Source organism: Cornus florida, unplaced genomic scaffold (assembly GCF_030987335.1).
Source record: "Cornus florida cultivar Cherokee Brave unplaced genomic scaffold, ASM3098733v1 CherokeeBrave_3.0.0_Hap2_Chr01, whole genome shotgun sequence".
Lineage (NCBI taxonomy): Eukaryota > Viridiplantae > Streptophyta > Magnoliopsida > Cornales > Cornaceae > Cornus > Cornus florida.
This window is the reverse complement of record NW_026775571.1, coordinates 104,480,169-104,496,601: the sequence shown is the minus strand read 5'-3', so window position 1 is coordinate 104,496,601 and position 16,433 is coordinate 104,480,169. Positions and strand designations below refer to the sequence as shown.

The 16,433-nt window shown below is 38.0% G+C and overlaps 3 protein-coding genes and 1 non-coding gene across 6 annotated transcripts; 2 read left to right on the top strand and 2 right to left on the bottom strand.

The window, feature by feature from the left end:
- Positions 1–737: 737 nt before the first annotated feature.
- Positions 738–4,572, top strand: LOC132311400 (transcription factor bHLH144). Of its 3 annotated transcripts, XM_059809314.1 has the most exons (5): positions 738–838; positions 1,290–1,409; positions 1,784–1,968; positions 3,121–4,167; positions 4,252–4,572. In XM_059809314.1, exon 4 carries the CDS (start codon positions 3,443–3,445, stop codon positions 4,142–4,144), a length of 702 nt encoding a protein of 233 aa, XP_059665297.1. In that variant the 5' UTR covers positions 738–838; positions 1,290–1,409; positions 1,784–1,968; positions 3,121–3,442; the 3' UTR covers positions 4,145–4,167; positions 4,252–4,572. The 3 variants fall into 3 exon arrangements, with proteins under 3 accessions (XP_059665297.1, XP_059665293.1, XP_059665285.1); XM_059809310.1 differs by having other exon boundaries at positions 1,290–1,386; positions 3,121–4,572; XM_059809302.1 differs by having other exon boundaries at positions 3,121–4,572.
- Positions 4,573–8,632: 4,060 nt separating this feature from the next.
- On the top strand, positions 8,633–8,712 carry TRNAL-UAG (transfer RNA leucine (anticodon UAG)). The gene has a single exon. It is a non-coding gene; the product is annotated as a tRNA-Leu (tRNA).
- Positions 8,713–8,991: 279 nt separating this feature from the next.
- On the bottom strand, positions 8,992–11,697 carry LOC132311391 (uncharacterized). The gene is made up of 2 exons (XM_059809292.1): positions 11,429–11,697; positions 8,992–11,335 (listed from the first exon to the last, which is right to left on the bottom strand). Exons 1-2 carry the CDS (start codon positions 11,480–11,482, stop codon positions 10,640–10,642), a joined length of 750 nt encoding a protein of 249 aa, XP_059665275.1. The 5' UTR covers positions 11,483–11,697; the 3' UTR covers positions 8,992–10,639.
- Positions 11,698–11,750: 53 nt separating this feature from the next.
- On the bottom strand, positions 11,751–15,825 carry LOC132279597 (chlorophyll a-b binding protein of LHCII type 1-like). The gene is made up of 2 exons (XM_059781621.1): positions 15,817–15,825; positions 11,751–12,537 (listed from the first exon to the last, which is right to left on the bottom strand). The coding sequence occupies exons 1-2, from the start codon at positions 15,823–15,825 to the stop codon at positions 11,818–11,820; spliced, it is 729 nt and encodes a 242-aa protein (XP_059637604.1). The 3' UTR covers positions 11,751–11,817.
- Between the last annotated feature and the right edge of the window lie 608 nt (positions 15,826–16,433).

Genomic DNA, 16,433 nt, shown 5'->3' with positions numbered 1-16,433 from the left:
ATGGCTGTCTGAATCTTCGTGTCCAGTATGCTCAGAGGAAGATGAGAGAGAGAAGTTCAATATGTATGGCCCGGATCCTCTGCTTCTTATTCTCACAAGTTACATTTGATTTTCAACTGGCTACGTCCCGAATCCCTTGCGTCGTCAAGGTTCTCTGGGTTCAGAGTTCTCTCCTTCAGTGAGAGTTTCTGCGTCTTGCTGCTGAGTGTGTTCCCTTGTGTGTTGGGTGTGTTGTGGTGTTGCTCCGGTGTGTTTTGCCCTTGGATTTTTGCTTTTGCTGTGTTCTGTGGTCTGAATCTGGTGATTCTTGTGCTCTGTGGTGTGGGGCGGCTGTTTTCGTTGTTCGGCGGCGTTGATTTTCCGTGTTCGGTCGTTTGATTCCGGTGATCTTGTTGCTCTTTGGTGTGGGGTGGCTGTTTTCGGTGTTCTTCGGGGGCGTTTGTGAGGTTTCTGTTTGCACTGGTGTTTGGTTTGTGGGGTGTTTTGGTTGGGACTGATTGGTGATTCGGTTGCCGGTGGTTTTGGCGATGTTTTCCGATCTGATGTTGGTGGGTTGATGGTGTTGATGCTGCGGTGTAAGTGTGGCTACGTGGTGCGTTGTTGGCCATCTGTGTGGTGTTACATTGTGCTTCATTGTGGCCGGATAGTTTGTGGTTGGGCTTCTGTGTATTGGGCCTACCCTTGGCACATCCTCCTATAAGTCAAAAACAAAAGAGCCAGAGAGGGAGAAAGTAACATCCGGACCTCCACTTCCCAATCTCTCTCTCTCTTCCGGAAATCTAGCGTATTCGAAAGCCTGTGGTCTTCAAGTTTTGATCTTCTGAGAAAACTAATTTCAGTATGTGTTTGCTCTCCTACTCACTGTGCTTCTAATTTATTTATTCCAATTGCAGCATTTTATACTTTACTTTTCTTCTGATTTTATATATACACGCATAGTACGTTTGTTTCAAATGGAAAGGAACTTTATTTTTTAGATAATTTCTTGTTGATTTCCTCCAAGATCGTGTATATTCATATTCTGGTTCGTTGATTATTTACATGATCTGTTCTTTTCATGCACTTCAGAATATTGGTATAATATCGGCAGTGTATTGTTCTCGATTATGTTCATCATTTATAGCTATGCATACAGTTGTTTGTGCCATTTAAAGCTCTTTTTTTTTTTTTTTTTGTCTTCTTCAGTTTTTTGTCTTTTGAGGGTTTTATTTTTTGTGAATGTTGTTGATTTTTCTATTTTATGTATGAAACAGTTGTATTCGTACTGATTATTGGGATTTAATTGTAAGGTTTGAAGACAGCATTTCTAGTAATTTGGGACTGGAGGAGTCTTTCAACATGCTGTGGTCTTCGTCTGTGAATTATTGCTGGAAGTGTGTCCTCTTGGTGGTGTTCTTTCGTGTGATACTGTAATTTGATTTGTTCTTTTGAGAAATGTCCTCCGTTTAAGCGTTCAGTGTTCTATTCCAAAGTTTCAGCTTCATAATTTCATAATTTGCTTAAGCATTTTGACAAATGTCAAGATTTAATTAAGGGGAAAACTACTTATATGAATAAATAAGTGGAAAACACTAAAGAAGAAGAGAATTTCGTGGACATTCTGATTCTCAAACACCAAAATGTGTGGGGTGCTGTTTACCAAAGAAGAAGAGAATTAATATGCTGTTTGTGATTAGAATTAGCCCTCCAACAGTGGGGTGCGCTGTTACCTAAAAAAAAAAGAGAGAAATCTATTCAACAGATTGGTAACTGCTTATGAGGGTTTTTGTGCTTACTTTTGTAGGTCAATCAATCCCTTTGATCTGTGAAGGCATTCTGTGATTTTATCTTTCCCATCTAATATCGGTTGGAGGAGTGAGAATGTACATTGCGGTCACACTAAAGAGATATAGAGCAGTGAAAGAACTTGGGAAGATTAAAATAAGAGTTGGGTTCATTGCTTATTACCAATTGATGCAAGTTTGTCAGGTGAGTACTAAGAAATATTCTCATTTTCATGTACTCAGGTACTAATGTGATTAATTTTTTTGTAAATGGCTTATGTAAAATAGGTTTCGTATTTCTAGTTAAGCAACCTAGAATGTTAGGTCCTGCCTGCTATCTTTCTGGAAACTATTTTTTATTCTCGTTTTTGTTTTCTTTTTTTATTTATTTATTAAAATGAAGATAGGAGAAATATGTTTAATGATTTATTTTTGGGGAGAGAGAAAAAAGAATTCAATACACTTGTCAATATGTAGTGAATTATTTTATATAATTTTCTCCGTTTTTAAAAATGTAGATTAGTAGTTACTGAAAATAACCTCTATTTTTATCTAATTTTCAAAAACAACTTCTTCTTGTTTTAGAACCTTTAGTTTCAGTGTGTAAATGAGGTACTATAGTAGTAATATTTTTATTCATTTATGGACACGATAGCAGACACTTTGTGCAAAAGTTAAGTCTATTTCCAGTTCACTGTAAGTCTGTACCTATTCACCCCTTAGTTGGGATGAACAGTGAGTGATGGCCAAGAAGTTGCAATAAGGATTTATATTCAGCAGCAACCTTTTCTTCTATGCGTTTGTCAATTTTTTTGTTGGTGGTGTGTTCTAACTTCCATCCTTGTATAACTTGAGGATTTTGTGCAACTTTCTGTTGTTTTAAAGTGTGCCATTTCATTGTCTAACAGCTATTGATAGAATTTATTTTTGCATTAATTTACAATCTTACCCCTTGTAATCAAAATGAATCTCATTGCTTGAAATGTCTTGAAATTGCATATGTTTCGTGTGTCTGATTGAAATTAAATTTAGAATTCTGCGAATATCACTCCAGCATAAAGATCCTAGCTCAATTTGGAAACAGAAATTGATTTCAATTAGGTTATACCTTGTTGACAAACATGCCTACATGCTTTGGATGTCCTTTATCAGTGAGCGCTATGTCTTTATAATTTGATAAGATGGTGTTGAAATCGAAGTTTTCGTTCAGTTTGCATCTTGGTGTTTCTCATTCATCACTTCCAAGGTGTAAATTCATATTATGAACCTCTCTCTCTCTCTCTCTCTCTCTCTCTCTCTCTCTCTATCGTGTTGATGGCATGTCAGTAATACTCATGGCTTATCATTTGCCTTGCAGGCTGAGTATTTCCGCCAGTTGCTGAAACCTGTTACGTAGTCTAGTATAAAAAGCCTTGGGACATTGGGGCTCACTATCCCTGGTATTCTTCATACATTAGAAGGCGGTATTAAGCAATGAAGCATTAATTTGATAAATGTGAACTTGCAGTAGACACCTCTGCCACGGACACCACTATTATTCTGTAATGGAAACAGCTTAGGTGTATTATTTAGTGTTCTCATTGCTACAGGAACTTTTATTTAATTGAATCTTGAATAATCCGGTCCCAGAAGCCATAGAATTGTCTTTCAGCAAACTTGGTTATTCAGTAGGACTAGTCATGCACTGTGACCATCAAGTTCTCCATCAGGAGCCAGTGGTCCCTCTTTCAAATCAAGTGAGAGGTAGTTACATGGATAATGAACCCGTTATGTCCACCTTTGGTGGGATAGATTTACCTCCGGGTGTAAAGCACCCAAGGCCCTTCCATGGAGTTGAATTTCAGCCCTTTGAGTTCTGCCCAAAGAATTTCATTATCGTTGATCAGACTGATAAGAGAAGCCAGATTATGTTCCACCCAGCAGCTGCTCCCAAATTCTGTTATCCTGGTTTAAATCTTCATTCCTCTTGCTTCCAAGATAATGGTGATAGGAATGATGCACATAATGAGGTGAGAGAAATCTCCTCATTGCTGAAAGAAGATTCAGATGATATTGATGCTTTGTTGAGCTTGGAAGAGGTAGAAGAGGAAGAATACGATGAGGAAGAGGTCAGCACGGCACGGAGTCATGAAAACTGTGAACTGGATTCTGCTGATTCTTGCTCCACTTATGGTTCAAAAACCATAAAGGGTAGGCTATCATCTTTAGAGAATTTCTCTAGCAGTGGTAGGAGCTTTAACAGTGAAAGGAAGCGCCAGAACATGAGGACGAGGAATCATCCTGGTGGTGGCAATCGAATGAGCACCATTGCTGTTCTTGATGAAGCTGTTAGGTACCTAAAGTCTCTTAAGGTAGAAGCACAAAAGATTGGAGGCGATTAGAATAAATATGCATCCCTGCTGAGGTAACACAAATTGAACTCTCCTTGTATTACTAGTATACCATATGAGTTGTCCTTCAAAGGATTTGTCTCTCTCTCTCTCAACAGGTAGGTTGTAAGAGAATAATGTTGCCTAGTGTTCTGCGCGTGGTTTTGGTAGAAATTCCAACGTTACTTTTGTTTCTGGGTATTGCTGCTGAATGGTGAATTTGGGCAGAAAAAATATGAATTCTGAGAGTACAGTTTATGGGGGAATTTGGGGGGAAGGGTGGGAGTTGATGTGTACCATGCATACTCTATCCTAGTTGCTGGTTGTAATGACTAAATTTCTGGCCTGTTTCCTACTGCTACTTTAAATTTTTTAATTAATGCACTCTCCTGTCATGTACTCATGTACATTTAATTAATTAATTTATATTTTGTTGTTAATCATGGGTAGTTATTATTTCGTTCTGGACTCATAAATAGTTTATAATCTTATTGGATACTGATTACTACATTATCCAACCATGTCTTGATCAAATCTTTCAGTATTGCCTTTTCTTTCTAATGTTTTAGTATCTTCTGAATGCTGAGGATTTTGAGACATTAAAGTTATTATTGTGCATGCATCATGTTCCCTGGCCCCATTCTCCACTGCAGCCCCAATAAGTAGTGGTGCACTGCTGATTCTTTTCAACTGCTTGCCCCAATTGTTAGGGTTCTACTCTCTTATGTCAATTAGACAGTTCACTGAGGAGAATCCGAAAGCTTTCCTTTGTGTTGCTCATCTGATTTACACTCTTTCTTCGATTTGCTTTGGTCGGATCATGTGGAAAGTTCCTTTATCGGTCACCCTCCCCTCTCTCTTCTCCTTCAGCACACGCTTGCTCTCATGTGAGCAAGTCTGAAAACAACTTTTGGATCGTCTTGCTGCTGTCCCACGTATTTGCATGATCTGTATATGTGGATTAACTCCATAATGGATGTAGGTATGGTTTTGTCTACCATTTGATTACTGCTTGATATGCATTAGGTTGCTGGATTAGCCTTTTAACGAGGTACATTATTGCAGAAGAGGTTTGATTCAATGAGAGAATAATTTCAATTGCTTTTGATCTATAGCTCTTAGGTTGCTGAATTAGCATGTTATTATTTTCATGCCTAATTTGTGGTAACAATCCATCATCCTAGACCTGTCAAGGGTTCGCCTTTATACCAAGTTTGCCATATGAAATTCATGGTTGGATCTGTTAGCAATCTTGACTTTACAAGAATGAGGGTTTTTGGTGGGATTTAATTATGGCGAATTGCTCAAAACTCTCCTTGACTTGTAGCGCAGGGCAGTGCAAGATCACTCAGGGCACAGACAAACCATCATCGTCGTCCACCGCGTCCTTCACCTTCTCTCTCTTCAAACATCATCGTCACCTTTCTCTCTCACTGTAGACGACTACTATTTTCTCTAATTTGCTACAAACACCACTACTTTTAAAAAATTCCAAAACATAATTCAAACATCAACAAAATCTTTCGCCTGCCACTTTACCGACCCAACTCTAACATAAAAAAACATAATAATAGATAATCAATTTCATCTTCCTCTGCTCCACATCATTACCACCGGGCAGATTCAATTCTCATCTAACCAAATTAATTAATTTAGTTGTGGGCTAAGTCACGAACCATGATTGAATTTAAAAGTTTCCTTCAAAACCTTATCAAATCCTTCAAAGTCGACAGACTATAACGGAATGTTGCGCGCGCGCGCACACATATATATATATATATAATATTTCTTGATAATAGATAGCACTAGGTCTACAAAGGTATTACTTATTTTTACCTTCAAAGCATGACCTCGTTTTCAAAAAATAAAACTCGAATTTCAAAACCACTTGAAAATGACCTCAAACTCAAGGGAAATTATTACAGTATAATTTACCCTTCAAAAAAAAAAAAAAAAAAAAAATGTGTGAAAATGACCTCCTTTTTAAAAAATAAAACCCGAGTTCCAAAACCACAATGTCACATACACCAACTTTTCGTAATATATGCATTACACCAATACTAAATGTGCCTTTTTTTTCTTTTTTTTTTCACCAACAAACAAACCATACATTCAAATGCGCCCCTCCAAATCACCATAACCGGCTTCAAGAGCTTTTGTACAAATTAAGTGAGCCACAACATTACTTTCACGGGGAATCCACGCAAGGGAAGAGCCAACACAAACCTGGAGAAGAGAAAGAACATCCAAGAAAACCACCTTCTGAGCTTCCACAGAAACATTCAATTGCATCACAGGTTTGCAGTCACCTTCCACCATTACATTATGATAGCCCCAACATTTGAGGAGAAGCAAAGACTCGCGGAGAATAAGACTCTCCGCTAGTGAAGGGCTGCCAACGTTATCCAAAAAAACAGAAGCCACCTTGATGGGAAACCCAGATGATTTCTCAAAATCATGCCACTACCGCATAATCTCGTTGAAGGATTAAAAGCCTCATCATAGTTGAGCTTAATACACTCGGACCCCGGCACAGTCCATACCACTAATGGAGAAGGAACATGATGGGAAGGGATGGAAAGCAATCCATTTTGCCAAGAGATCTCCTGAAATTCCTGAAAATTAAAGATAGCCTTTTGAGTAGCTTCGTATGGATCCCATCTTTTGCGTTTAAACACTCCACATCATTTCTACACTTCCAAATTGTCCAACAGATAAAAGCCACTAGACCGGTGCATTCAGCTGCAATAACTAACTCCTTCCACCTATCACAAATACTAGTACACCTCTTTGGCCAAAAGGTTGGATTAGGGGAGCAAAAATCAATTCTCAATGGCCTGAGTTTCCAAACAAGTATTGCGAACGGATAGGTACACAGAAGATGATCCACAGTCTCGACAGCTGAATCACAAAAAGGACAGCAAGACACATCGGAAACCCCACGAGAAAACAGTAACTTATTGATGGAGATTCTTTCGTGAAGGCATTGCCATAAAAAGAGTTGGATTTTTCTAGGAGCGAGAATTTTCCAAACCATACTCCACATATGACCCTTGTCTGCATCAAAACTGCAACCTTCATCTGATGCAAAATGAGACTTACTGTTGAGCGCAGACGTGGCCACAAAATAAGCACTTTTCATAGAGAAACAACCATCCTTGAAACACCTCAAACTTTGCAATCTTCTCTCCCCATTGAGCTAAGCGGAATTTGAAGAATAAGATCTCTGTCCCGATGATTAAAAAACTACAAACCAGCCTTCTATTCTATGAGTGAGTGGAATGATTGATTAAGTCGGCCACGGATGAAAAATCAGCCCTAAATTGCTGGGAGGTAACGGATAAATTATGAATGTCAGGTAGCTAATTATTCTTCCAGCAATTAACAAGAGAACCATCACTAATCCGCCATTTCATCCCTCTTTTTATAACTTCCCGAGCCGAAAGGATGCTCTTCCAAACCCACAAGGCACTGGATCTATTCGAGGCATCCACAAAACTGCAATTTTTGAAATATTTCTTTTTGAAACACCGAAATAATAGGGACTGATCACCTATTTCCATTCTCCATGCAAGCTTGGCCAAAAGAGCTAAATTAAAAGCTTCGACGTTCTTGAAACCAATGCCCCCATCGGCCTTAGATTTACAAAGATTCTCTCTACTGATCTATTTAATCTTATTCGATTTTAGTCCAATGGAGTTTTGTACCCCAAACCAAAAAAACAAAAAACAAAAAAGGTTTTATCAGTAGCTTACCTTAAACTATCTGATCTGCATATTTTCTTCTTTCAAAACTCGTCTACGTAATTGGGAGGTGTTCCACGTACAAGTGTTAACAACTTTTCTTATGATGTACGGCATGACAACCACCTCCTCTTGGGCTCAAATAGGGAATATGGGCCATTCAACTTATCTCGACAAATGCAACGGGTAATCTTTATTTCAATCAATTTGAAGTTGTTGATGCAGTAAAAAGAACTAAAAACAAAAGAAAAACTGTAAAAAATAAGCTTAAAAACAATCTCTCTGAAATACAATTTGGGTCTCTCTTCCCAAAATCACCATTGCCGATGTTAGACATGGCTAGAGGTATTATGAAAATCAAACACTATATATAACAAAAAAAAAAAAAAAAAAAAGTCCCTTAAATTAACATTACATAACAAACTCCCTTTGTCCCACAAAAAAAGTCCACACTATGTAACTATCCTGACAAATCAATTAAATAGAAGACTTAGAGCTTCATGAAAACCCCCTCCAAACTACACAACAAATTTAACTCTATAAGTTGTCATTTATCCTTTCATGCCTTTCAATTCCTTACATTTTAATTTCAGAATTTCAATACAAGTTTCTGCATTTCAATTCATTTACATTTCCAAATTGCACTTCAATTTTTTTACATGACATGCACTTACTTTTCGTATTGCATTGTATGTCCTAATTTAGCTTTGCTCTCTTCAAACTCTTTTCTTCAGATTTAAGTTTCTAAGCAACATCAGACAGTTTGGCCGAGTGGTCTAAGGCGCCAGATTTAGGCTCTGGTCCGAAAGGGCGTGGGTTCAAATCCCACAGCTGTCATCACTTTCAAAATTATTTTTTTATTTTATTTTTCAAATTCCTTGTTTTATTAATTTTTCTGGCATTGCAAAATCCATCTTCAAGTGTAGAATCAAGAGCATTGTCATGTAATCGGCTAAACGTGATATTCATATATTGACAGACTCAACTGGCATCTAAAACAAGCAATGACTTCTTGATTCTGAAATGGCAACCCATAAATCTAAGAGCTTATCAAATGCAATTATCATTAATTTGCTTTGCGCTCCAATTTTACTGTTTCATTGTCACATTATGCCATTGACTTTTGGTTATTAGATTTTACTCCACTGAAACATGTTCATCTTATTTACAGACTTGCATATACAACTTGAAGAATAACATTGACCTACTGAGCAAAAAATCAAGAATAACGTGAACCTAAATGAGGGAAATATCTCTGAATTTTTTTAACACCCAATTTAAGCCTTTGAGCATCTTTTTGCAGAATGCAATTCCATATCCCCCACCTTACAAAGTTGCAGAACTTCACAGACCTGCTATTAACTCCCTTGCCTCATTGTGCACTACTGCACTGATACTACCACTCCGTTCCATAACCCATGAAGCTAAAAATACAGATGGTTAGGAAGGCGCCACAACGGCGAGGACAGTCACTGGGGAGTTTTTCGTCCTTCCACTCTGCTCTTCTTGAGATAGCACCATACCGAACTCATCAGCTGCCCTTTTGAGCAAGATCCGCAACCTGTAACGGATGGCATCTGGACTTGGCTAAACACAAACTCACTGCAAGACTTCCATGACCTCCAAAGGATGAAAACAGCATTATATCCCACTCCAGTGTCCAACAACTTATAATTTCCACCAAATTTTGCCACCAAGAGTTCACAAATTGCGTTTCCAACAATGAATATTGAAGGGTACTAAACCAGTCTAGCAAAATAACATTTGCTAAACAAAAGTGAAGGATTATCTCTGGTCATTCATTACAGGAAGAGCAAAGATCCCTCGTTAGTATGCTACAAAATCAACTTATCCGAATCCCCCAGTCTTAAAAAAGGAATCCGTGTTATCTCCAGTGCATTACCCTCATGGAAGATTTGATATACTAGATCTTCCTTCCAACCACAAGTAATTTGAACAATGAGGTCTGAAACGAACCACACTCCCGAGCAAACTCATTGCTTGGACCTAGCTCTGAAAGTAGATGACTTGGGGCGCCATGGATCTTACCACACATTAATTTCTTTGCCATTCCTCTCCCTCTATCTAATACCTGCTGCAGAGCTTCCCGTCCTATAGAAAGCTTCGCCATATCCAAGATGGGCTACTTCCACTAGTTGCATTCAGAAAAGAGCAGTGGCAGTAATATGTTCCTATAAGTACCTTTTGCTATTGTTAACCAACAGGCAACAGGCAACAGGCAAGGTTTAAGGAGGCTAGGTCCCTAAATCCCATACCCCCTTCACACTTCCCATCACCTAGTTTACTTCAGCTAACCTAATGTAGTTTCCTCTCATCCCTTTGTTGCTCCAATCACGAACCACAGCGTAGAATTTACAGATTTACACAATCAATGGGCCACTCACAACAAGAAATGCAGGTGTGAAACATAGACTCCCCAACTTAAATTAACTCCTTATCTGCTTGCTAGAGTTTTCCTCTCGCCCCTAGTTTTTGCCTCCACAAGCTCATCAATAGGTGCAAATAAATCTTTCTTCAACCTTCCCACCACCATGGATGGATCCAAATATTAACCATTGACTGTAACGTTGTGCATAGGATAAGCAAACATCTATCAACTAGTTCATAAATTTGCTACAGATGATCAAAGAGTAAACCACACTTGTTTATAAAATGAGATCTCTGATGACACAGGAATACAATAAAATTCACACCTAAACAGTGAGAAGGTGCTCTCATGTATTAGTAGTTCAATAAAAGAGACCTATTCTTCTGGTGGATCATTCTGCAAGAATTCTTCTATAGTCGAGGGGAACTCAAAACCACCAAAACCATCACTATCCTCTGAAACAAAAGCAGTTTTCCCCAAAAGCAAATGAGCCAACCTCAAAGGTTCAATCTTTTCTTCCCCACCATCATTCAAAAAGTGCTTAATCCATCCCTCCAATCTCTCCACATCCTTCCCACACTTTGGCCCCTTCCTTCCAACAATCTTGGCTAAAAACTCCTCATCACAACCGCGATCGCCTCCACCATTCTCTAAACCCAAACCAACCCATTGTTGTTCCTCTTCTTTACAATCTGATAGACCCAATAATTGGATTAACAATTCAATGCTGTCAATGCCATTCGTATCAACTTCATTCATTGTTTGTTCATTGTTTGGTTGAGGTGGGTCTTCATGGGTTGGTGGGAAATCAGGGGAATTTGAGAGGAATTGTTGAGGGGGTTCACTGTCTTGGAGGATTGAGCTGCTGCTGTTGGTGGGTTGGTCCAAGTTGAGGTATATAGGGGTACTGAGAGACTCTGTTGATGTATAATTGCTTTCCGGTGGTGGTGGAGGAGCAGGGTTCTGTTGTTGATGTGGTGGTGGCGGCGGCGGCGGCGGCGGCTGCGGCGGTTGTGGGGAAGAGGGAGTGGGAGGCTGTGATGGGTGTTCTAATTTCAATCTCTTCTCCACCTGTTCATGTAAATAAGATAATTAAAAGCACATATGCATTATGTGTTATGTATATATATATAGATATTGAGAGATGGGGGTTTTGAGATTTACCTGTCTGAGAGAAGAGAAGAAATTGGCGTGGATAGATGGTGATAGTGGTCGCATCTTCCTTGCTTGATGGGTATGGTATGTTTAACCATCAAATAGCCTTTTTAGGGTTTGTATCTCTGAATATATGTTTCACCTTCATGGATTAAATCTTTTTATTAAATCACAAGTCTCAATTTGCAACAGTAAATGTAAAAGCCAAATAAAGAGATGAGAGATTGATTGAAGGAAGATTAAGAACATTCATTCACACAGATGAGAATCTGAGATAGTACTAGTGGCAAAACAATCAGAATTTCAAATTTCCCTCACACAAATTTGCATGACGCACCATTCTCATATTCATTCTTTAAATTAAATTGAACTCACAACTTGAGTCTTTTTTTTCTCTCTCATTTCCCGGGGACAAAGTTAGTGGCATAGGCCCAAGCATTGTTGTTGACTGGATCCGCAAGGTGGTCAGCGAGGTTCTCCAATGGGCCTTTTCCGGTCACGATGGCCTGGACAAAGAACCCAAACATAGAAAACATGGCAAGTCTGCCATTCTTGATCTCCTTCACCTTAAGTTCAGCAAAAGCCTCTGGGTCATCAGCAAGGCCCAATGGGTCAAAGCTTCCACCGGGGTAGAGTGGGTCAGTCACCTCACCGAGCGGCCCAGCAGCAATACGGTAGCCCTCAACAGCGCCTATCAAGATGACTTGTGAGGCCCAGATGGCCAAAATACTTTGGGCATGGATCAAGCTGGGGTTGCCCAAGTAGTCAAGTCCACCCTCGCTGAAGATTTGGGGTCCGGCCTTAAACCATACAGCCTCACCGAACTTGACACCATTATTAGCCAAGGGCTCAGGGAATACACACCTGAGAGCTCCGAGCATGGGCCATCTGCACTGGATCACCTCAAGCTCACGGTTTTTGGCAAAGGTCTCCGGGTCAGCAGAAAGGCCAGCAGTGTCCCAACCATAGTCACCAGGGAATTCACCAGTGAGGTAGGATGGTGGCTCTCCGGAGAGTGGGCCCAAGTACAAGACTCGGTTTGGGCCGTACCAAGGGCTACCGGATGCCTTGTGGACTGTCTTCCCAAGGTCGAATCCAGGAATTGTTAATAGGGGAGACTAATATTAAACAAGGGAGAATTGGGAATCGAAAAATTAAAGAGTTGGAAAATTTTAGAGGAAATAAGGTTAGATTTTAGAGGGAGAGAATGAGTGAGCTCTCTGATTTGTGCAAGATTAGGAATTTAGGAGTTTAGCTTAGTGTTTGTTTAGGACTTGTTCGGCTTAGGTCTATTTGATTGGACTTTTATTTTAAAATTGTGGCTTAGATATTGGGCTTATTTAGATGGATTAAAATTGGGAAGCGGCAAATATTACTACTAATTTTTTCTTTTTTAAAATATTGGGCCAAGTATACCTATATTAAATGAATGGTTTGATTTGGGTAAAAATTGTATTAGAGTTTTATATATCAATTCTGTCTATTAAAGATTAAATCAGTGAAAATAGTAATTTATTCCTTCTTGACATATTCTCCACTTTCTAGATTTGTTTAGGATACCATGATTGATAATATCAAGAATTTTAACGAGTTAGCTAGGATTTGATAATATCAAGAATTGTTGTTGTGAATCACATGACTAAACATCCAGTAATAAATTCTTACTTTTTTAACACCAGCTTTGAATCCAACAGTGTTGCTTTAGTCTTCGTTTGTGGTGACATAAATTTCTCTCTACAGCTCATGAACAAGAAGATCTACTCAACATGAATTACAATGCTGATGTTTTTTACAAAATTATCAACTAATTAGAATTCTTCATTAATATAGGCATGCAGACTATTAGTTTGGATCTCTTCATGTTGGATGTAGTACGTCTTAGTTACGAATTAGGATTTCTAATCCACCAACATTCAAAACTATTGGTCATTTCAATGGAACGTTTTTTCTCTCTCTCTTCGGTAATTTTCACATTATTTTTATAAGACGATTGTATTAAGACTTAAATTCAAAGTTGTTAAGCTTGTCATATAATTTTTTTTATCATTGCAGTAACTAATAGTCCATAGTCCATACTTTATGAAATTGTCGAACTGTTGTATTGACATGTAGGTTTAAATAATTAAAAAAATGAAATAAATTAAGCTAGTTTCATCTGCACTACAACGTAATTTTCTTACAACTGCAATTCAAAAATTACTTTCCATGATCGCATTTTGAGCAATTGATTCTTTAAATTAACGTAGAAATAATAAAACTGAATAATTCTTTCCCAAGCCAAATCATAAAGAGCATACTTTTTATGCTGAATATATTATTGTTATTTATATCATGTGTGGTTGATTTTTAAAATTAGAGTACGAGAAGCATAAAATTGTAGGAGTACATTGCAGAAGATATAAGCCTTGTAATAATGTAACAACAGTGATAGCAAGGGTAAAACAAGCCCAGGGGCCTTGGATGAGTTGGTAAGGTCTTGGCTTTGGCTATCATTGGCCAGGTTCGAGCCTTCCCACCTCTTTTAATTATATCCTCAATTGAAATTGCTGCTGATGTATGGGGCAGTCGACAGCATCCTCGGTTTGTAGCATAGGTAAAACAATATACATACATACACACAAATACACTCATATATGTGCATATAACTATTTCAACTAGTATGCTTTTTTTATATATCTAACTATAGATCAAATGCTTTTAAAATATGAATTAAAAATTGTGATAACATATTCACCAAGGTGCTAGGATTGATGATATCCCTCGACTCCAAGACATGGGTTGATCAGGCCAAAGCCCAAACCCGAGGGATACCAGACAATTAATATATAAATGAACACGAATTACAAAATGATATAATAAATAAATGATAAAGGCTGAAAAGAATTCTAAATTAAAATCCTCAAAATTATATAACTAAAATCCAATAATCCAAAACCTCCATTATTTAAATAACTCGGGAATCCATCTAGTGGACCCCTGATAAAAATCCAACTGAAATGAAAACAATTAAAAATGAAATCCAAAGCTAAACCATGATGAGAAATCGTACGTCGTCGGAAGAGTGAGTGATAGTCTCTGCTCAGCACGAACAAAATCTACGCCTGGAACTAACGAACACCTGAAAAATGATAGTGGGTCAGGCTCACGAGCAAGTTCTAAACTATTACAATCCAAACAGAGACTTGATACACATGTACATCCTAAACAACTCAACAATAGCTATATAGTCCGTACATATATATAAATCCACACTAAATGACTCTCACTGGACTACAAAGGGGGTCTCAACCTGAATAGAGGCAACATGCAAAACGCACTGAAAGTAGGCATGTGTACCTAAACCTAACAGGGTATACCTCAACCTATCATAGCCAACTACGTATCCTACTGCATATACGCTCCTTAACCATCGATTCTGGGACTCAACCTCACATCATAGTACCATAACATATATATAAAAGTCCTATCATATCCATCCATAAGAAATCCAGTAGTCATTCAGCTTGTTCAGCTGCGCTGACTTAAATATAAGTAGGATTTTTATTTTTATATTTCATTCCCTTATTCCAGAATAGTTAGGACTTAGCGTTTTGAGTTAATTCATTCCCAGTATGCCATCGTCCCATTCCGGTGCATAAAATCCATACATCCCGTAATTGATAATACAAATAATAAATGTAAATATCAATTGATCTATAATAAGCATAATAGAAATATATAAATTAACATGTTTACTTCAATAATTAATGAATCTAGGTAAATATATTCATCAATTAATTCCATGACAAGCACAATTAAAAATGAATAAATTATCATGCTCATACTATACCAACCCAACAATTGATGCAAAAAATAGTAAAATCTAAACATTAATTGATCCTCTACAAGCACAATAAGAATATAGATTTCAGCAGGCTTATATTATATTACTGATACATGATTAGATTTGTATAACCATTCACATAAAATTGCTAAAATAAACATCAGTAATTTAAGTCGTCCATAACCAATAACAGTACCAATTTATTTGAAACTTATATATTATTCAAGCTATAACCCTAGGTGGTTTAATACGCATTAACCAGCTTTCTGTAGTTTTAATGTGATCCTAGACATCAATTAAATTTCCTTTTTCAGCTCCTTACTGAACCTGAAACCCAAAAATCCATGTACAGTAGCAAAAAAAACTCATTGGAAAACAAAAAAAATTAAAACCCCACAAAGGAGCCGGCTCCCTCAAAGAGGGAGCTGCCTCCAAACATCATGGAGCCGGCTCCCTCTTCAAGGGAGCTGCCTCCAAGGCCCCTAGAGCCGGCTCCCTCAATGAGGGAGCTGCTTCTTTGTAAAGGGGAGCCTGCTCCCTTCAACCGGGAGCCGGCTCTCTCCCGTTTCCTCACCTGCTTCATCTCCGGCGACTTCCCAATCCTCTGTCCTCCATTCCTAAGGTTCCTAGGTGTCTGAACTAGGTCCCAATGTGTTCCAGAGAATATTTAAAATTCATTATGCATGGTTACATTAATTAAAACACGAATTATGTAAGCAAAGTCAAAAATCAAGCAAAACCAATTTATGAATACAACTACTGTTTTAATCGAATCTAACAGGCAAACCAGATTATATTAACATTTAATTACTCCTGGAATTGTGTTAGACATGTAAAGAACATGAGTCAAAGGGAGAGAATTAAGAATAAAACTTGCCTTTGAGACTTTGGTTAAAAATCTCAGCGTCGTCTTTCTAAATTTTCGGCGATTACTGAAGTTTCCGGCAATCACAGAATACCGTCCTCTCTGTTTTCCTCTCAAATCTCTCTCTGTTTCACTCCGCCTCTAGTACGTGAATAAGGTTCTCAAACCCTGGGCAGACTTATACACATATTTATATAGGCAAATAAGTTTACCCTAATTCTAGTCAGAATACGAGACGGAAAAACTAAAAGAAAATCAAAACTAGTTGGCTCATAACTTAATTACCTAAACATAATATAAAACCCTAAATTATATTTTAATGATTA

Bases quoted from the DNA above. Each gene is read 5' to 3' on its own strand.
- LOC132311400 (XM_059809310.1), top strand. From the start codon at position 3,443: ATGCACTGTGACCATCAAGTTCTCCATCAGGAGCCAGTGGTCCCTCTT.
- LOC132311391 (XM_059809292.1), bottom strand. From the start codon at position 11,482: ATGCGACCACTATCACCATCTATCCACGCCAATTTCTTCTCTTCTCTC. The intron at 11,336-11,428 runs GTAAATCTCAAA...TTACATGAACAG, and splicing joins TCTTCTCTTCTCTCAGACAG to GTGGAGAAGAGATTGAAATT.